This window comes from Poecile atricapillus, chromosome 8 (assembly GCF_030490865.1).
Source record: "Poecile atricapillus isolate bPoeAtr1 chromosome 8, bPoeAtr1.hap1, whole genome shotgun sequence".
Taxonomy (NCBI): Eukaryota; Metazoa; Chordata; class Aves; order Passeriformes; family Paridae; genus Poecile; species Poecile atricapillus.
The window spans coordinates 5800420-5822161 of NC_081256.1; the positions used below are offsets into that span (position 1 = coordinate 5800420).

The window sequence follows — 21742 nt, forward strand, 5'->3', positions numbered from 1 at the left end:
ATGCTGATGTTACCACTTGCAGGGACAGAAATAAAATCCTACTTTACTTTGAAAGGAGAAACATGAACTCAAAGCGTACTCTGCAGAGCACTTCTAAAATCAAATTATGGTGTGTAATTTTGGTAGTGTTCATATTTATCCTGAGTTAATTCAGTCTTCAATTAATTTTCCTGAAGAGCCATTACAAAAGTCTTTCTAATCAACACAAACCTCAGCAGGCACACAGGCCTGCAAGCTTTTTAAATCATTGATCTAGATCAATGCTGACACCTTTAAGCCTCCTATTCACTTATCCTTGCAAGGAGGACAGTGTGACTTCTAAACTAGAGAATGTTCTCCAAACTTTCCTTTTATTTTGTTTTGGTTTGGTTTTTTCAACTTATTTTAAAATTACTTTTTATAGTTTTAGGACTCACATGCAGAGAATATGACTGAGAACATAGGGAATGCTAATGGCAATAATCCATGCTGCTCTCAAGATGAGGAAATAGACTAAAGCTTGTTTTGTTTCTGTTTCTTGTGCATGATGCCCAAACTGTTTCTGCAGCTAGTAAGGCTCTTAAAATCCTCAGCTGTCTCACAAACAGAGCATTAACTTGTAAGGACCAAACGTAATTGTCTTGTAAAAATTTTCTGTTTGGAAGAGTGGAGAAAATAAAAGGTTGAGCTTCCAGAATATTTTGCATTATCTTTATGGATGTCCCTTTTACTAGAACAATAGTCTTTCTTTTAAAGTATGATTGTCAAAAGAGAAAAAATGGTGGGAAGTTAATATTGAATAAAAACCCTTAAGTAGGTAGAGAAGAGTGACAGAAATAGCATGGAAGGGAAAGAAAACATTGGACCTTTTCGTGTTCTGCAGACTTTCAGTAATTCTGCAGCCTGGCTCCTGTCAGACTGTGAGTTTTGGCACGACTCCTGCCCTCTTGGCACTGGGGCTCTGCTTTTGCTAACTTGACTGTTCTTCTGTCCAGATGAGCTTTAAGCACAGATCAATGGCTTTTCTATTGATGCATGAGAAATGTCAGTTCAAGCAGACAAATACACTTTTTGTAAAGCAAAGGAGTTACTGCATTGAGGAAGAAAAGCTACTCATAAATTACTGTTTAATTTGAATTTACTTTTGATGTTTTCATATTAAATAAGAATGTAAGTTTGTAATTTTTTTCTCTTCAATTTCAGATTTGGCTGGAACCTATGAAACCTGTTATTAAACAAGTACGGAGTAAGTAGTTTTAAAAAAGGAAGTTTTCCTTAATTTGCATCTTCTTTATGTGGGTTGCTTTCACAATTACTACTTGATTTACTGGTTATGCTTCCCTGTTAAATACACATGGCAGGGGTGAGAGTGGTTCCTGCTGGGGCATGCTAACCTGACATTTTAATAGGTAGTATGTGGTGGGTGGAATGGAAACTTCCTGTGGGTAGGGTTCTTTCTCTGATAAATATCTGGATAGGTTGGGTCAGCTGGTGTTATGTTGAAGTGAAATATAACACTTGCTGTGTTAGCTTTTGGGAGTTGTGTTGTCATACCGTGAGAAGAAAAAGGAACCTTTTGGCTGATTCCCATGTCAGCTCTTTCCACATGCTCAGGAGCAGCTTTCCTGGAAGAGCAGAGGTGGGGATCTCCCACCTGGGTGGTGGCTGCAGTGTCAGAGCCTCTGCCTTGGCTGTGAAGTGTGGTTGTGCTGCCTGGCCAGGAGGATCCTACAATAGTGATGCTGTCTTTTCTTTATACCACCTAAAAATTGTTAATGTGACAGGCACTTTAAAGGCCCAAATTAGTTGAAGAATGCAGGATGCTGGTTGGTTTTTCAGATGTTGAAAGATTAGATCCAACTTTTTGTTTTTTCTCCGTAGAACACAGTTAAGCAATTTGTTTGTTTTGTGGTTTTGATTGTAGAGGCTTTGTGGAAGAACAAGATCAGGAGGATGTGGTGAATTCCTACTCCTTTTCAAATCTTGATTGAAATATGTTGAAAATAAGTACTGGGAAGTAGCTTTTAGCTACTCTTCTGTCTAAAATTGATTGCCAGTAAATATGAAGTTATCAATTCTAATTTTCTAACTTTAAGGTCATGGTTTTTGACTTTTTTTCAACATTGTTCTTTAAGCAGAAGAGCCAAATTATCCATAAAATAAGGCTCCCTTAGGAGAGTACAGAATATTTTTACTCTGTTTTCCCTGCCAAAAAAATGCTGGGAGTGCTGTCTTTTTATATGCTCCTGGGTAGAAGGAATTAAAGATGTAGTGGATCATAGATCTCCTGCTTGGTTACTCCTTCTGTATCCTCTCCTGTACTAGATAAATTGTGGAATTTAGACCACAAAAAGACCACAGTTCCCTGATGATACAAATACTGTTCTAAAATCATTTGGAGGTACTAAGATTTATGATTGCTTTACAGTCTACCACCCATGTTGTGTTGCCAGTGAAACTGAAAGATTTACTTATTTTTTTAATTCATATTAGTCTGTAAGAGATACCAGTAAGTTGTCTGGCAAATGTTCATGTTCTGAAATCAATTTTAAATTGACTGAAATGTCCTGTTTTCTATGTATTAGGGTTTTTGTTTGGTTGTTTTGGGTTTTTTTTTCTGTAGAACGTAATGATTTTGAAGTGAAACTACTAACTTTTAGTCCAGTGGCAGGGAAACACAGATGTTATGGGCTTTAAGGTGATCTTGCTCAAACTTGTTGGTTGATGTTGCTGGTGATTGCTGTCTACCTGCAGAAAGGCACTTCTGAGTCTTTGATGTCCTCTCTAAAAATAAAAGTTATTGTTTTATTATTATATTTTTAAATTTCAAATGAATGCAATCAGTTTTACTTCTGAACCACTCCAGATGGGAAGGAGTTTGGATCCAAATTTTCAGCTTCCTAACAGGCACACAGTGTCAGGTTGACATTTGGGTACCTTCTCTGAGGTGCTACCACTTTATATAGTACAGTGCTGTATTCACCATTCCTGTCTGGGTGATTTTTCCTCAAATCCTTTTTGTTTCTTGCTTTTGCTCAGACTTGGCTGCTTAAAATAAATTCTGCATCTTGGTTAAGAGTGGGCAAATGTTCCTTTTCATCATTTGAATGGAACTTGTTCACAGAGGAAAGTCAAGACTGGCTAAACAAAAACGAAGGTTGTGCTACAGAAGCAAATATGCAGTATTATGTTTTTAATTTCTTTATATTTATTATTATTTGATGTAAGTGATGCTTAAAACACTTCCAACATTGCTCTCACTTCCACTTCCACTTGATTGGCATCAGTAATGTGCAGGACTGTTCTTAACCTTGTGAAGGTCTTCCAGAGGCTCAGAATAGTTTCAAAAATTTGATGTAAAATTTTGGTCTTTTAACTGGAATCATTAAAACTATTTATTTTCTCACTTGTTCTGTCTCCAGAACTGTAGAATCCTTAGTCACTGCCAAATGTGGGCTTTCTGTGTTATTATAGGGTGTTATTTCCAGCCTCCTTTCATTTCTAGATACTACACTGTAATTAGGATGTGGATTTTAGTTTTCTTTTTTTGCTCACCAAAGCTTTGGTAATTTTGGAATTGGAGCTGCTTTTGTCACAGCTGTGATAGTCTGTGAGTTCTCCCAGCTACTTGTCAAAAAGCAAAGTTTGTTATTCTCTCATTAGCAAATGAGAGCATGAGTGAGGGAATGTTTGGTCTGTGGGAATCAGGTATTCCAGACAGCAGAAATCAGTGTACTTTGGGGCTGATGGGGTTAAATTGGACTTTGTTAAGCTTTAAGAGATCTTGATGCTTAAAATAAATTAAAGCAGGCTGCTTGTGCTCCAACAAGTTTGATTTATTTACAATTTGGCTGTGTTTACTTTGAAACAGCAGTGACATGGGGAGTCCCAGGGGGCACTGCCTGGCTGTGGTCCAGAGGGTGCCTGTGGACATCAGGTGGATGCTCAGCAGGCTCCTGTAAGCACAGGCTGGCCAGTGCTTTGCCTGCCTCTAGAATACTTGGCCTCATTTGCTTTCAGGCAGGAAAAACAATGGAAAAACAGTGGTGCCCAGTCCTGGCATGGGGAGAGACTGTTGCACCCTGTAGTAATTCCTTCAGAAATCCAGGTGAAACAGGGATTGTGGTTCCACAGGCTGAGTTGTGATGCTGGAACTGTTATTTAGAGCATTGTGAACTGTTCCCAGTAGTGACCAAGGGTTCTCTTTAATTTTGAAAGTTAAATTAGTTTTCTGTCTGTTGTTGAGATGTACAAGAATAGTGTTGAAAGTGGGAGGAAATGGGTATTAGCAGGCAGGGAGCAGGCTGCAAACACCCTTTTATCTCTGTGGGGAGCCAGCCAGGTCTGCTGGCATCAGTCCTGGTGGTGGAGGTGGGTGTTGGGAGCCTGTGGGATGTGTCTCCTTTCTGAGACCCTGTCCCTCAGTCACCTCTGATGGTCTTTTATGGAGCCAAGTAGCTGCTTTGGTGTGTTACAGATTTCACGTTTTTTCCAGATTCCACTCTTTTTCCAGCATTCAGACTCACCTTTTCAATGGTATCCAAGTTCCTCTAGAATACAGCTGCTTTGTCTCACTTGACATGAACAATCTGCACCAGAGCCTGCTGTGGTTAGCTGGGGTTTGAAATCTGGCTAGAATTTCTTTGTCTTGTTTCTCTTCCTGTTGGCAAACAGAATATGCATGTGTTTATGAAGAACACAGGGTTTGGTTTTTTTTTGTGAAATGACCACATTTTCTTCTAGGACCAAAGACTACAATGCTTCGTCTGGCTGTAAAGTTTTTCCCTCCAGACCCAGGTCAGCTGCAAGAGGAATATACTAGGTAAAGTATTTTTAGAACTATTGGACTTGCTTTATGTACTGAATTAATGGAGTAGAAAGGCAGCAGAGCTGCTTCCAAGCAAAACTGAGGCAGAAGATGAGTGAAAGAGCACTTACAGTGAATGTTACAGTTTCAGCAGACATGTGTTAGCAGATGAATGTTATCAGAAAAAAATACTTTTCAAAAAAAGAAAACAGCACAGATTAGGGCTTTCCAGCATCATGGTGTCAAGGGAGTCACAGTATATAGAGAATGCTAATGTTTATAAGCAGTGTCTATAAGAAAGAAATATAAAATAATCTGTATATGCTTTAATAAGTGATTTAAACTTCCCAACACACTTCACTTGCAAACACAATTTACTGTTCACAATTTTAACCATGCTCACTGTGGGTTATTTTTGTGCATTGCTAATTGATCTGTGGTCAGTTAAGCAGCCATATCCACCTGCTATCACCTGGGGACCTGGTCTGAAGTCTGTGCCTCTAACAAGGACATTGATGTTGGTGTTTAAAGAGCTCATTTAGTGCTTTTCACAGTTTCACTACTTTTATTTGGAATTCCTCTTGGAGAGGTTCCTTATTGTCTTTCAGATGTGCTTAAGAACAAACCAGCATGACAATGGTTGCGATTGTCTCTTGTAAAGATAAATACTATCTAGATATTTCCTTTGCACCAAATTTTCTTAAATGATGTTTCATATAGGAAATTCATTAGGAATACAGATGTTTAGAACATTTTGTATTTTGCCTATTTTTTGAGTATTTATGGTCTGCGTTTAGAACATCTGGGTAGTTAATGATGCTGTTAATGATATTGTGTTCTTTATTGTGAGTGTACTGAAGAAACTGAGAGAGCTCATCAGTCATGCAGAAAGCAGAGCATACTTTTTGAGAAGCCTTTAATTCATATTTACAGGACTTAAAAATAAAAAAAAACCACCCTGTCATTCAAAATTTATAACTTTTAGTATTTTTTACTTTAGGAATAAAGTTTTAAAATAAATCCTTCTGTTAAAAAATCTTATTGCTATCTCTCAGGGTGCAATTCAGTAAAGAAAAAGGATCAGTCAGTTTGAGGGTTTATAGTAGTGAGTTGTTGCTTGTTTACTGTAGTCCTTACTGTACCATCTTCCAAGTAAAAGGAAATGATTCCTCTTTAACAGTTGAATGGGAAATATTTTAGTTAAACTTATATAGCATTGTAAGAAAAGTAAATTGAACTTCTTACTGTCTTTGTAGACTGCTAATATAGTTCTGGAAAATACAACTGCTGAGTAGATCAGTTGAGTGCTAACAGAAACGCTTATCAGTTTTCCTAACAAAATACTGGAATCAGTGATGTTCTTCATCTTTTTTTTCTAATAGATAATATCACTTGAAGTGATCTTTAGGTTTCTTTCCAGCAAAAAATGACAGCTGCTGTTACGGCACAGACAGAGACTGCTTAAAAAATGGTTTTCCTTCTGCTTCCTTGTTCCTTTGAGCCTTTTTGTGCTGATAAATTGCACTGGAGTAGTCACAGGTTATTCTGGTTTGATTTGACACTCCTTGGTGGCCAGGCTGTTGTGTTATTTGGAGAGCAGAAGGATCAGGAGATGCTGCTTTTATAACCTCCTGCTCAGTTGTTCTGTTGTCCTTTCATGTGTCAGGATGGTCTGTGTAACTCCAGCCCTTTTACTTCTCCTCCAGGTACCTGTTTGCATTGCAAATCAAGAGAGACCTGGCAGAGGAGAGACTGACCTGCAGTGACAACACGGCTGCTCTGCTGGTCTCCCACCTTCTGCAGTGTGAGTATCCCAGCTGGGCTGACACTGCTGACGGTGCCAGTGCTAAGCCACATTGAATCTGACATAGAAGCTTTGGTAACTAAAAGAGGTGTCTGTCTCTCACGGTATTTACTTCTCCACACACTCTAAATATGTTGGTTTTCAACTCTGGGATGGTCATCAGGGCTGTATTTGGGAGGAACAGCTGGTACCTATGTATGAGCTCAATTTGGCTTCAGGGGGGTCAGTACAAAACCATCCCCTTGCTGTTTCCCTGGTTCTGCAAGCTCTGTTGCCAGCACTCCACATCTTCCAGACAGCTGTTCCCACCTGTCTAGGTGCTCCCTCAGCTTCACTTCTCACTTTCCCTGTGCCTGGGAGGAGATGGCTGTACAGGAGCTGGGCTGAAATACAGCTAAGAACCATGCTGGAACAGGTTCTGCAGTGGGGCTGTCAGCAGCTTTCCTCCTCACTGGGACTGAAAATGGAAATGGGAAGCAATTTATTTGGAAGCACTCCATGCTGCTGCTGGCTCAGTCTGTACATGCTTAAAGGCCTAAAATGTGGCCTTTGAGACAGGAGGAGGTTGGAAACTTTGAGTGAGTTCAGACACCAGATTGCTGGAGCAGCAGCTGAAGTGTTCACAGGTCTGCATCTCAACCTGGAGACAGGGCCTTTGGTGACTCTTTGCTGGTTGGAAGCAAAAGCTGATCAATGATGCTTCTTCACATGTTACTGTTTGTCTAATTCTGCAATGCAATATAATAATACAGTTATAATAGTATTACTTCTGGTGATTTTATTGGGAGATCAAATCTACCTTGTGTGTGTGCCATCAGTGAGTGACACCATTAAAACCTGCTCATGATTTTCCAGCACTGTGGAGCTGATGAGCGAATCTCACCATCAGGCCTTGCTTAGCCTGATTTTGTTCTTCTGGAAAATGGGCTGTGAGAAAGAACAGATTTATTTTCAACAGAAATTATTTTATAAAAGCACTTTTCAGTATTTTTTACTTGCTGTTTCATGTGCTGGCTAGATTTTAAATACAATTTGCTGTGTTCTTGCTAAGAACAAGCCCTTTCCTTTCTCTGACAGTATCTGATGGCAGATGCCCTCAGACACAGAGTGAGCATATAGCAGGTCTTCCTTTGCTGCATCCATCCCATAATCACTGCACACACAGCATCACAGACTCACTCTGCAACCCTGTTTGGTTGCCCTTGTATTTGTCTAATTTTTGAATTTGCTTATATTTTTGGCATCCTTCCGCAGAGATGAGCTTCACAGCATCGTTTTTGGGAAGTTTTTTGGACAACATATGTCCTTTTATCTTTTGAAACCTTTTGGTTTGGAAATTTAATATTGGAACTTTATACTTTTTATCAGAAAAAGTAAATGGCTTCTTAAAATTTATTTATTCAACTTGTAATTTTAATACACATTTGCCATATGTTCTGCCTGCCTTGTGCTTTTGTATTCCAAGCCAAAGACTTCTGATCATTTCGTTTTGTATCAGGTGGAAGCTGTTCTGCACTTCACATTGATGCTTTTTTCTTCTGTAAATCTTCTTAAATTCACAGCATTGCATCTGAAAGACGTGGATATGTGGAGACCAAAATCCCAGATGTTATTTGCCATCTTCCCAAGTAGCCTTGGCTATTACTATTTTACATATATAGTGAAAAATAAATTGAAATATGCTATTTGGTATAAGGTATCTGTAAGGAAGAAATGTTCAGACCACCTCACAGGTCTTCTACAAGTCTCACACCTTGCACCCTTAAGAATTCTAAATTTTCCAGAAAATGTTTGAATACTGCTGTAATCCCCAGGAAATCAGCTTGGGATAAATGTGAGTTTGGCAAAATGAATGTGCAAAGCATCATGCACAAATTTGAAGCACTTAAAGGCTCTTCTGGTCTCTCTAATTCCTTTTTTTAAATTCCTTTTCTAATTCCTTATTTTCTGTCATTGTTCCTTTTCTGTTATTTCTTCTTACTCTAACATTGTTTTGTTTTTCTGTTGTAGCTGAAATAGGGGATTTTGATGAATCAGAAGATCGAGAACACCTTAAAACAAACCAGTATTTGCCAAACCAGGAAAAACTTGAAGGAAAGATCCTAGAATTTCACAGGAAGCATGTGTAAGTGAGGATTAAGGTAAACCCTGGGCAGCAGATGGGCTTGCCTGGGGGAGGTTGAGCAGCTGTGTGATGTTACAAGTGTGTAAATGAAACACCATTTACCTCGAGCAAGGAACATTTGGTGTTGCAATAGTTACATAGTCAGGATGGAGTTGTTGGACAGGAGTTTTTCTCAAGTGATTTTTGGCACCTTTAATAAGGCACCAAAGAAAAAGCTATCATTTAATAATGGGTTAAGGCAAAATAATTCTTCAGAATTTTCCATTCCACATAGTTTAAGTTCAGTTTTGCCTGCATATGCAGAGCTCTTGCTTTTGTCTAAATAATTAGAAATCAATTGCATTGTATTCTTTTGCTACACATTAAGCATAAGGGAGATGGAGAAGGATGGAGGGAGTGGGGAAGAAATAACTTCCATCAGAATTCATGCAATACCTTAGAGCTGGGTATTTTTGAAATAAGGGAAGATGATTGGTGACAAAGAAACACTGCCACAAATAAAAAATTAGTTCCAACATGGAGTCAGAAACTGCAGGAGCTTATTTTTCTGTAATTTTTGAGACCTTGCATATCAGGATTTGGCAATTTGAAGTTATTTTATAAATTGTGAAAGTCCACACACGCATTTTATTTGCATGGTTCTGTGTTTTAATCCAAACCTAGATTTTCCTTTGCTCTCCATGGGTGAACTCGTGGATTGTTGCTGATTTCCTTCTAAGACAGAACAAAGGTTTTTCAGGGCAGCATCTGTGTTTAAAGACACATCCTGTAGTGTTGGAAAATTAGTTCCTGAGAATTTCAGTAATTAATTATTTGCTGTTTATGATCAGTCATTTTGACTTGTTCTGAAATTATTGCTAATGATGAAATTTCAACTTCATCGATTCTTCATGAAATCAGGTGGTTATTTTTTCTGCTTTTGAACCTTTGAGGTGCATGTGGAAATGATGAAGAAACAAAAGAAATGTTTTTAAGTGATGTAAAGTAATTTTGAAGCAAATTTAAATATATGCTAGGATTCTTCACCTTGGGAGAAGGTAGCTGGAGGAGGGAAACCATTAATTTCATTATTTTTCTCTTATCTGAAGAAAAGTGGTGAAATAATTAGTAATTTCAAAGCAAATTTAAAGGGGGAACCTTTTCACAGAACTGGTAGTGACAGTGTGATACTGCTGCAAGGTGCTGTGGAGCCTGAAGCTACAAATGCAAAGCTTTGATGACACCATGCAGGGTAGGCTGATGGCTCTCAGATTTGAGGTAAAATGTGGGATTTTTGGATCTAATCCCCAGAGCATGGACAGAACAGCCCAGTGTTAGTCATGTACCAGGATTCTGTTGAGTTGCTTCTGCTTGTGGGGAATTTTCCTGGTTTGCTTCTCTTGATGGAAAGGTTGTGACTGTCTTCTGAGTCAGGGACTGGTAGTTTTTTTAAATAGATTTGAACTTATTTTTCAAACTAGTTGCTTCTAATCATTGGCTACAGTATGGAAAGTTTGTATTTTTGCCTGTCAGGAGGGAGTCAGAAGAAGGTTAATAGGTAAAGATTCTTTGCTTCCTAAATGTGCTTTTCAAAATTAGTTTAATGAGAATTGCATTCAATGCAGCCATATTATTAAAATGATTGTAAATCTTATTTTAAGGCAGTGTTGTAGAAAAGTACATACAAGCCACATTCAGATTAACAGCAGAGGCACAAAGTTAGAAAAGGTTACCTTTGAATATTAGCAATACCTGGGTACCTTGAAGGCACGTCTCAAATTTCCCCTGCGCCTTTGGAAACATTTTTGTTAGAGAGATGGCATTTTGCAGGCAGTGCAGTCTTAAAATTAGCTGTGGTTTCTATGGATAACCCCAGCTCAGCCCCATGCTGCTGCTGGCTCCCAGTTTGTGGGTTGAAGGAGAGATTTGGAAGGGTGAAAGTGGGAAAATTCATGGCTTGAGATGGTTTAAATAGATGAAGTAAAAGCCACACACACATGCAAAACAAAACAGGAATTCATTCCTTACTTCCCACTGGCAGGCAGGTGTTCAGCCATCCTCAGGAAAGCAGGATCCCATCACGGGTGACAGTGACTTGGGAGAACAAAGACCATCACTCCAAATATCCTCCCTTTCTCCTTCTTCCCCCAGCTTTATATGCTGAGCACGAAGCCATATGGGATGGAATATCCTTGGGGTCAGTTGGGATCAGCTGTCCTGGCTGTGCCCCCTCCCAAGTCCTTGCTCCTTTCCCAGCCCCTCCCTGCTAGAGCTGTGTGTGGAGCAGAAAAGGCTCTGGCTGAGCTTTGCTGGGCAATTAGGAAAACACCCCTGGGTTATCAACACATTCCCAGCTCAAACAGAGATCTCAGCCTGGTACCAGCTACTGTGAAGAAAATTAACCTCAGCCCAAAATAGCACACACATCCTTTCCCTCTTCCCCTCCTCGGGGAGTATTGACCACCCTTTCCCATCTCCAGTAGTTGAAGAGGGTTCTGAGTTTTCTCAGTGTAGACACGTTTTTCCTCATTCCTGTTCCAGTGAGCAGGCAGGAGCAGGGACCTGGACATTTGGCTTTTTCCTGGTGATGCATAGTGCAGTTGGACAGACAAAAATGCTTCTCTGTCATATTATCCTGGTGTGTCATATTTTTTACTTTTTTCATTTATTTTAATTTTTTATTTCCTTTAATTTACCTTATTCTTCCCCCACTTGCCTTTAGTAGACTAATATTTTTGAGGCCAGGTTGGGTGGGGCTTGGAGCAGCCTGGGATGGTGGAAGGTGTCCTTGCCCACGGTAGGTGGGGGGGACTGGATGATCTTTTAGGTGCTTTCCCACCCAAACCATCCTGGGATTCTGTGATTTTTCCCCTGATGATTGCTCCTGACAGAGATTTCTTGTACAAACCAGGTGTCCAGGCAGAGAAACCCACTTCTGACAGGATGGCTCATCTCCTCCAGATTGTTTCTGTGGCACTTTCTTTTCTCCCATTTTCCCTTTCTTTTTTTTTTAATTGCTTCACTGTAGCTATTAGAAGTGGTAGAACGTCATCACCCTCAATAAAACAGAACCTGTGTATCCAATCCATTCAGTAAATAGAGAATGTTGTAATTAGAAGGATGGCAATTGAATGATTATTTTCTATTAAACATACTTTTTTTCTTTTACATTTGTAAATACTTTCTTTGACTTTAAAAAATAATAGGAATATGGTTTCTATACTTTGCATATGTAGTAATGGTAAACAAAATCAGTTATATTTTTGGTGTAGCACATTAGTTATTGCTCCGGCAAGAACCTGAATTAACTTATTTTATTTCTATGGTTTATTAAAAATAAAAGATGTATATTTTGTAGATGGTGTATTGGTGCTGGTGCAGTTAATTCCTGACACTCAGACACTCAAAATACAATGTTTTCTGCCTTCCTGTGAGTAGTAGAATACTTGCTGTGAGGTGAGTGCAGGATTCAACATGACACATATTTCCTGTGTTCACATCTGTGGTTTGTTTGCCTGTACATACATAAATCAGGAAAGAAGTAGAAAATTTAATAGATTGATATTTGCATTTACTGTTATCCCTCACATCCTTTCACTCAACTAAGTTCTTGTTAGTTTAGTTGTCCATGAATTTAAATCCTTTAAATTGTGTGTAAATTAGAAAAACTCTAACTTGACACTTCATCTTTAAAGTTCTATATTAATCACTAGGTTTAAATGCTCTGTAAATCACCTGACACTTGACAGCATTTATTTTGAGTCTGTTGCCATGGGAATCTTGTATCACAACCAATATTTGTCTATCTGGATGGCTGTAAGGAACCTCTACACTAACACTTATTGCACTGACAGCAGTTTTTGCTGGAAATACTGATATTAGTGTGTTGTCCATTGACCTGGGGAAGATTAAGTAGATTTATCTGCTTAATGGCTGAACAAAATTAGAGCAGATTGTTTTGGGGCTGGGCTGTGCAGTTAAGCCTGCAGGCAGCATCTGAGGGCAATTTCTGTAGCTGCTTCTCTTTGTACTTGTCTATGGTACAGGCAGAGCTGCCTGGCTCTGCTCCCAGCTCCTCCACACCAGGCTCAGCCTTCTCTGGTGGGTACAGACAGGTTGTGTGCAAGTGAACACTCTTAAAATTGGCTGGTACCTTACTTTTATTTTTTTTTTCCTAAGTTGTGCTGTGCTTTGGATCATATCTAATGGTACACAAAATAACAGTCAGTGGTTCTACATCAGTTTCACCAGACAGTTCATGAGGAATTTTTAGTACTGTAGAGCTCAAATTTTCTAGTTGCCATTTTTTGTTTTTGCCTTCCTTCCCTTCCAACCCTCCTTCCCAACCTCAGCACCCTCTTTAAAAGACAAAGCCCTGCTTTCATTCTTAATGTCGCTGTATTCAGAAGAATTATAGCAGGAATTAGTGTGGGTGGGAGTTGCACACAGTGCTCTCAGAGTGTAACTCAGGAAGCCCTGGCCAAAAGTAGGATTTATGATCTACCTCTTTTGTCTTGTATATATTTAATAAATAGGAACTATGGTACTCCAGCTTTTTTGACGTAGTTAAAGAATCTGTGGTGGAAATGGAAGCAACAGTTAAAGTTAATATTAAAAGCACTTACTCCAGTGTTACTTGTTTCAGTGAAGGGAAGAAAAATCTGCTTTACCAGTTGAAGCTCTTAGACATAACTAGTACACATAGCAATAACTCTGGTAGAAATGCAGCTACAAGTCTCTATGGTTTGGCATTTCTGTTTCCATTTGAAATCAGGTTTTTGTGCCTCTTGTGTTCTTCCCTTTATATGACATGGTCACAGAATACTGACCTTTGGATAAGGGTGGATTACAGACTGAGCTTGTAAAGTCAGGAATGTCACTGAATCCCTGCCTTCTGCAGCTGGCAAAATAAATTTGTGATTTCCTGCTGTAGTGTTTTAGATTCTTCATTTTCCCCTCCAGAATGAACAAGGCAACAGAACTTTGTTGTCAAACATATGTGCATTCAGGCTTACTTTCTCAGGGCATTTTGTGTACATGTGTATTTTACACTAAAGAGAATTTTAGTAAGTATAAAAGAAGCATTGCTTTTTCTAGCAACTTCAATTTTTAAAATGATAGCATATGAAATAAGTTTCATAATTGTATTCTGAATTGTAGAGACAGTTCCTACTTGGAGTTAATTTGTATCATCCCTAGTTCTGTTAAATTCAAATGGAATAATCATTGACTTCAATATTCTCTATTTGTATTTTAAAAAAAATCTATACGGTGCTAAACAATTGTTTAACACATTTCTCTAGGTAGGTAGGAGGAGGTATTTTTAAGGAGTATGACTAGAAAAGCCACCTGAGGAAGCAGGAGAATTTATTTATTACCTATGTTGTGGTTGGCACTGTGTAGTACACAAAAATAGGTAATGCTAAAAATAGTTTGTCATCTGTTTTACTAAAATGAAATGCAGGTTTATGGAAGGAAGGCCATTATCTTCTTGAAAAAAAAGGCTTGTAAAATTTGCTTAGTCTGTGTGTGCAGGAATCTAATCCGGTTTCAGCACTGGCTGTTTGTAAATAGAATAATAATTTTTTAGCATCTGTGTCTTCCTTGTATCATTACATTTATCCTGGTGAACTTGCACATGAAAGTAATTTGTTATTTATTATTTCTAGTCATTGTCAGTAGTGATGTAGGGGGTCAGTTTATCCAGCTGTGGCTGATGCAGCCTCACTGCTCTGAACGCCCCAGCAGGTCCTGTGCTGCTGGTGTTTCACAGAATTCCATTGTGGTTTGGGATGGAAGGGACCTTAATCTTGCTTTGACTTGCTGCCATGAGCAGGGACACCTTCCACTATCCCAGGCTGCTCCAAGCCCTGTCCAACCTGGCCTTGAACACTTCTAGGGATGGGGCAACCACAGTTCCTCTGGGTAATCTGTGCCAGGGCCTCAGCACCCTCACAGGGAAGAATTTCTCCTAATGTAATCTTAATCTCATCTCTTTTAGTTTAAAACCATTCCCCCATGTCCTATCACCTTCTATCCATATAAAAAGTCACTCTCCCTCTTTTTAAAAAGCCCTTGCTAAGAACTGAAAGGCCACAATGAGGTCTCCCCACAGCCTTCTCCTCTCCCAGCCTGTCTCCATAGCAGAGGGACTCCAGCCCTTGGAGCATCTCTGTGCCGTCCTCTGGTCTTGACTCATACAGTGTCCACTTATGCTGGGGACCCCAGATCTGGAGGCAGTCCTGCAGTGAGGTTTCCTTGTGGTTGGCATAGGAGAAGGTTCTCCTGCTTGTCCTGGTTCTCCTGGACCATATTATGCTTAAAACTGGGTACTAACATTTTCTTGCAAGGTGTTTGTAGTTCAGAGACCTACTTGGGTGACATGCTTATGTTTGTGATAAAGACTTTTTTGCTTTGTAGTGCAACTGAGGCATGATCAATAGCAATGGTTGGACTTGATCATCTTCAATGTCTTTTTCAGCCTTAATGATTTTATGGTTCTATGATTCTAAGAATTCCTTTATTTCCACAGCACCATTTGCTCGTTCTTGGAGGATCTTGTCAGGACCCATGAACTTACAGAGTGTTTTGACTTACAGGGAAAAACTTTTGTCAGTAGAAGTACCCACTGAAAATGCACTACAATCTAATACACTCCCTCTAATGGAAAAAAAACCAAGGAGTATTGAGGAAATAAAAGGAAATGTTTAATAAACATTAATGTTTTATAAAATAAATGTTTTCATGCAGGAGAGCAAAATGTTAGTGGTTTGACATCAGCTAACCTGGGAAGCAATCAGTGAGGGCTGAAACTGATAGGTGTGTGCCAGAGTCATGACTAATCTCTCTGTTGCTGTTTTGGACCTTGTGTACCCTTACAGAGCAGTTGCTCCTGTCTGTGTACAGCTTTCTCTTGTTTTTAGAGTAATTTTGACAGCAAATGAGATTTCATTTTAAAGATCCTTCTCTGGATTCCTTGGCAGGGAGGGAATTATCCAGCCAATGGCTGGTGGGGGAATGTGTTGCACCTGGTAGTGATAGAGTAATAATTTTGTGGTCCCAAAACCTGACCTGAAAAGGGTCATTCTGTTGCAATATTTGCATTGTTTCTGTTTTGCTGGCTATGCAACTTCACCAGTTCTCACTCCTTATCTTAGTTAATGCTGATGTGTACACAAGCAAGCAGAAGGAGGAGCACTGGATTGAATTTGGATTTGTTCAACTTTATAGTTTCTCAACTGAAAAAACTCTGAGCTAATTAATCTCTCAGCATTTGTCTTGGGATGCACTTGACACTGGCCATCAGCTGTGTCATTACAGAACTTTCAGTGTAACACATGACTTGTAGTGAAACCACCCAACTAGATGAGACAGAAAATTCTAATTTAGTGCTCAAGTTCAGACTTAAGTGTGTTAGCCATGTTGGCAGTGTTGTAGAATCAGATTGTTCTTAAAACTTTGTTTTAATTCCTCATTATAGGAGTCAAACTCCTGCTGAATCTGACTTCCAAGTGCTTGAAATTGCCCGGAAACTGGAGATGTATGGCATCAGATTCCACCTTGCCTCCGACCGTGAGGGCACCAAAATCAATCTGGCTGTTTCACACATGGGTGTGCTGGTGTTCCAGGTATGGCAGGGATGGCAGACTGACTGTCCTTTAGCATGTCTTGGAGTAAGTCTCTCATTTTAACATCAGGTGTCTTGAAAATTTAATGTGTTCTGTGCTCAAGAAGTGTCATTTAAGCCCCCAGGGAATACTGTTTGATGCAGCTTGTTCTTGTGCAGAGGGCAGAACATCAAAAGCAGGTGACAGTAAAGTAGAGGGGCTTTGTTTGAAGTTAGGTATGTGATCAGAGAAAAACATCAATTCATTTGGAGCAGCCCTGGGACAGGTCTGTCATCCTGGAATTTTGGTTTGGTTTCTCTTCCTTTAATGTTCCAGTGGATTTTTGCTGGGATATTGTTGCTGTTATTATATAGGAATGCTGATTGATTGGGGTGATTGGACCAAGTAGTGTTACTTTGTTTGTTGTATTAAAGAAGCAGCTCAGTGCTCAGAGTCCTGTTTATGAATGCAATGGTAGAGTTTTTCTCTCCCCAAAACACAGAGGCTGCTGATTTACTGAAGTATTTCTGTTTGGCTGCTCAGCTGTGTCTTACCTGTTCTTTGGTTACTTTGGGGCAGCTTCTTTTGGAGGTGGATCAGCCCCTGCAGTCCTGCAATTTCTCTCAGACTGCTAAGTGGCCTCTCTTGTTTAAGGGAATATTGTCACCAGAACTAAAAATCCAGCTGGATGTGTCCACATACACATCTCTATACCCACAAGAGAATTTTGTTTGAAACTTTTGCTAACATTTGTTCATTCTCATTTTAATTCAGGGTAACACGAAAATCAATACCTTCAACTGGTCCAAGGTCCGTAAACTGAGCTTCAAGAGGAAAAGGTTCCTTATTAAGCTCCACCCAGAGGTCTGTGTAACTTTTACTGTAATATAGACTGGTCTGTTGGAAAAAATACCTATGCTTCATTTTATTATGAATGTTTCTGGAGTTTGTGCTTTTATAGAATAGGCTCAGCAGGCAGGCTTGGCTGCATCATTCAAGTGTAAATCTTTCCTTTCTCTCCCCACAAATTAGGATCTTTAGGTTTTGTGTTTCAATATCAGCTTATCCTTGACACAAGCTTACACATGTATAAATATAAGACAGAACCAAGTATTTGGTGCACCCTGTCTCAGTACTTCTACTTTGAAAAAGTTGCATCCACTTTCTTGATTCAAATGAGAATTACCTGATACATCTCAGGTAGGAATAGGTGGCTGAAGCTAAATTGTTGTAGCTTAATTTTAAGGATGGTGTAATTACTCTTGCTTCATCTTTTCTATACATCTCTATAGCACAAGTGTTATTTTTCATACTTAGCTAATTTACAGTAGATGTTTTTGATTGCAAATGTCATCAAAATCGTTGCTTCCATGCTGAGTGACTAAATTGCATTCCATTTAAATTATATTAAATTTATATTAAAATAGAGGAAAAAACCAACTTTGCACATAATTTCATGTATCAAGGGTACCTGAAACAGGACACACTGTCTGCTCATGTAGCAATGTATCTCACAAAGAGACCCTCAGAAATGTAATGTGATAACTGTACTCTGACATATGCAGTATTTTCCAGCTTTGTCTAGATTTCCAGGAGACAAGCATCAGAATTCCTAAAAAAAAGAATAGTATTTTAAAACAGATCCTATTTCACTTAAATATTTAAATTTATTTGAACTTTCTAAAGGTGGGTTATATTGAGCATGTTTCTAAATTCAAGTGATTTTTAAATATTTTTACAGTTTCAAGGTAAGAAAGCATTTTTGACAGCTATTAAATATTTTTTAACTGCATTCAGAATCACTCCCATTGTTTTAAGGCAGATGAAAAGTGATTTAGCAAAATCCTGAATCTTGCTGGAGTTCAGCTGTTTTGTTGGCACACATTTGTGCCTTCCTATTCTCTTTACTGTCATTTTAGGAGCCACTGAACTTTATGTTTTTTCCCCAGGGCCCATATCAAGATACATTGGAGTTTCTTTTGGGAAGTAGGGATGAGTGTAAAAACTTCTGGAAAATCTGTGTTGAGTATCACACGTTCTTTAGGCTCTTTGACCAGCCAAAGCCAAAGGCTAAAGCAGTGTTCTTCACCAGAGGCTCATCCTTCAGATACAGGTAGGGAAAAACAGAGCACACTCATTATGTCTTAGAAAATGAGATAAAAAGGAAGAAGTATGCTAAAGACATTCCATCTCTAATGCTCATCCCCTGTGTTTGATAACCTTTGTACTTCTGTGGGTTCACAGTGGGCGAACACAGAAGCAACTAGTGGATTATATTAAGGACAGTGGGATGAAGAGAACTCCATATGAAAGGTAAGATGAAATAGCTTTGTAAGGCAAAACATAGCTGAGACTTTCACAGTGCCCTTATTGCCTAAATTTCAGTGTTTTAGTGCTGCTTGGAGGAAGGCTCATTCTCAGGTACCAAAGGTAGCTAAACTAAAACGTTTAGCTAAAAAATGAAAGTATTATTTTGTGATGATATAAGAAGCTTAGGAAAGTTTTGGTACCATGTTTTGATGTCTGTGGACAATGTGTGGCTTAGCTGTCTGAAAGTTCAGCATGTACTGAAGGTTCCATAATGTCAGTGAGGACCTGTCTGTGCCACTGTAGCTGTGCCATCAGCAGAGCACATAATGGAACTTGGGATCTGCAAGCTTGAAACTATGACCTTAAATACTCAATTTTTTCTAAACATATAAATATATAAATTAAGAATATGTTTTTTCATTATAAAATTGTTTTTTCCTTACTTGACTCCAAAGCTGACCAGTCTACGTGTGGGAAACTCCACCTACTCCAAATCCTAATCCAAATGATGTGTGGGAAACTCTTACTCCTAATCCAAAAGATTATAGGGATTTAATAGGAATTTTAAAATTTTTGCATTAATCTATTATTCATTTTATTAATGTCTCAGACTCCAGTTGAGCTCCTTTTCTATTTGAAAATTTGATTTTCTATTTAATTATTGACATGGAATTAATCTAACCATGAGTGTAATGAAGGATACCACTTTCTGGGGTCTAACATACAAAATTTTATATGGTTGAGTGAATTTGTAAAATTGTTGCAGATTAGCTCATTTAGCATCATTTATGTTGCATCATTAGCATCATTCTTCTGTTGATGTTTATCATAATGATGCAGTTAAACTAAAATGTGCTGTTTAATATTCAGTTAGTATTCAGCCCCAAGTTGTTCTTAAAGTCTCCTTCAGTGGTACCAAGAAACCCCCACCAGCCCAGTGGGGGTCAGTCTCTACTCCCAGGTAACAAGTGACAGGACAAGAGGAAACAGCTTCTGGTTGTGCCATGAGAAGTTTAAGTTGGACACTGGGAAAAATTTCTTCGCTCTAAGGGTGGTCAGGCACTGGCACAGGCTGCCCAGGGAAGTGTTGGAATCATATCCCTGGAGGTGGTCAAAAAACATGGAGATAAAGCACTTGGGGACATGGGTTAGTGTTGGGGGAACAGTTGGACTTGATGATCTTAGAGGCCTTTTCCAATCTTAATGATTCTCTGATTCTGTGAATGATCTGGATCTTTATTCTATTTTTGTACATTTCTTACTCATGCATCATTTAATTTACATCTCTTTTGACCTTTTAAAACTCAAACTAGTTATTAACAAAACCCGATAAAATAGAGCTTGAGATGTTTCTATTGGCTACTGGCACAGCCATCAGTGGTGGGGGAAGGAATGAGGCTGATGCATGTCTTGGATGCTGACAGGCTGCTCTGTTCCACAGGAGGCACAGCAAGGTCAGAGCATCCACTCGCACCTCGAACACAGATGTGCCAAAGCAGGTCAGTTCTGCAGCACTCTCGGTGTTGTGCTCAGGGGCATGGACAAACAGCTTTCTGAGCTCATAGTGGAGGAGTCAACTCACCAGAATTGCTGCCACTGTTTGCTCTTTGTGTGGCTGCACAATTTTTTTCATTGGTGTTACTGATTTGATAGTTGTAGTCAGTGGAGTGTGAAGTGAGTAATATTTAACTCAAAGTTCCACTGAACCGAAAAGGAAGTGTTGGACTTTCTAGGATGTTGTTATTTTAGAGGATTAGTTTATCTCCAGGTACTCTCTGCTCTCTGGCAGTCTCAAAGCTGTTGTAAGATGCCTTCTGCAGGACGGGGCAAGAAACAATCCTTTCACTGAATACTCTTGTGTTACATGGGAGAGGTTAAGGAAGCATCACAGAATTTCACTGTCATTTTGTTTTTTTTCTTTGTGGATGCTTGTACAGCTATAAGATATATGCTTATAACTTTCCATCCAGTTATCAGAATTAAAGGAAAAAACCTCTGCCTTTTACATGGGCTGCTGGATCAGGTTCTGTACAGTGTCTGCTGTAAAGTGAGCTCCTGTGAAGGGTGTACTCCTTCTGCATATGGATGTAACTGAATGTTACATTTGTTTTCATGTATTCCAAAAACCTTTTTATCTGCTGTGTTCTGCTTTTTTTCCCCTTTTAGAGTGTCCCATTCACTGAGGGCTTGAGAACTCCAGGGTCTCCTGCCTCAACAGCTGCCCCTTTCCACTCGGTTCACTCTTTGGCCAGTCCCGCTTCTATTCTGCCCATGTTTGCTGAACCCAGCCCTTCCTCCTTGGACCCCCGAGCAGCGTACACGAGGATTCCAGACAAAAGCACTGCAGCACCAGTGGAAGAAGCGGGGAGGAAGCTGATGCAGCAGCCTGGATCTCCTGTGCTCCAAGGTGTTGGGTTTGGTAGTGTTGCAGAAAACTGTGACCCGTCTTGTCCTGTTGTTGAAAGTGGTTGCGGTGTAGATGTAGATGTAGAGAGGAGTAGTAAGGAGAGCAGGGTTGCTGGTTGTAAAAATGACAATGATGAGGATGACTTTACCACAGGTGTATTCATTGCTGAAAAAGAGCAGCAGCATGGCAGCCGAGGTGCCCCTCTTTTCACACTGACAAATTCCCCGTTACAGGTGTCAGAGGAGTTCATTGATGATGACCCAGCAGAAATGTCCTTTTTTGCTGGGGGTTCTGAGGCATTTTCCTTTGTGTACAGTGGGTTAGAATTAAAGGGTTCTGAGTTTTCTAAGTGTCTGTCAGAGTCAGCTGGTTTAACTGCACATGCCCTCCAGCAAAACACAGTCTCTGCTCAGTCGAGCCCTGACAGGTACTCAACCGAGGCCGTGGACATGAACATGGAAGAGTTTGAATTTGAAGAAGGGAGCGATTTCAACGGCAATGAGAGGCCATCAGATACCTCAGAGCTGTTTGAGGTGAAGGCCCAAGCCAGCAGAATGCAAAGCCTCCTGAGCCCCTCAGAAACGAGCTCCCTCATCAACAACCGCTCCGAGAGCAGCTCCCTCAACAACCTGCCGCTGAACGGGACCTCCTCGCTGCACACCTACGGCTCTGCCAACCATTCCGAGGCCAGCTCCATGCTCAACTTCCCCGCCTACTCCGTGCG

General features: G+C 39.7%; 1 protein-coding gene across 4 annotated transcripts in view; it reads left to right on the forward strand.

Moving 5' to 3' along the window:
- The window catches only part of FARP2 (FERM, ARH/RhoGEF and pleckstrin domain protein 2), a 73684-nt gene that overhangs the window by 19746 nt on the left and 32196 nt on the right, over positions 1-21742 (forward strand). For all 4 annotated transcript variants that reach the window (XM_058843794.1, XM_058843795.1, XM_058843792.1 and 1 more), the window contains exons 4-13: positions 1183-1225; positions 4723-4801; positions 6493-6590; positions 8601-8715; positions 16175-16322; positions 17076-17165; positions 18251-18414; positions 18546-18614; positions 20053-20110; positions 20778-21018. In XM_058843794.1, coding sequence (XP_058699777.1) covers positions 1183-1225; positions 4723-4801; positions 6493-6590; positions 8601-8715; positions 16175-16322; positions 17076-17165; positions 18251-18414; positions 18546-18614; positions 20053-20110; positions 20778-21018 — 1105 coding nt within the window. The remainder of the gene's footprint in view (positions 1-1182; positions 1226-4722; positions 4802-6492; positions 6591-8600; positions 8716-16174; positions 16323-17075; positions 17166-18250; positions 18415-18545; positions 18615-20052; positions 20111-20777; positions 21019-21742) is intronic.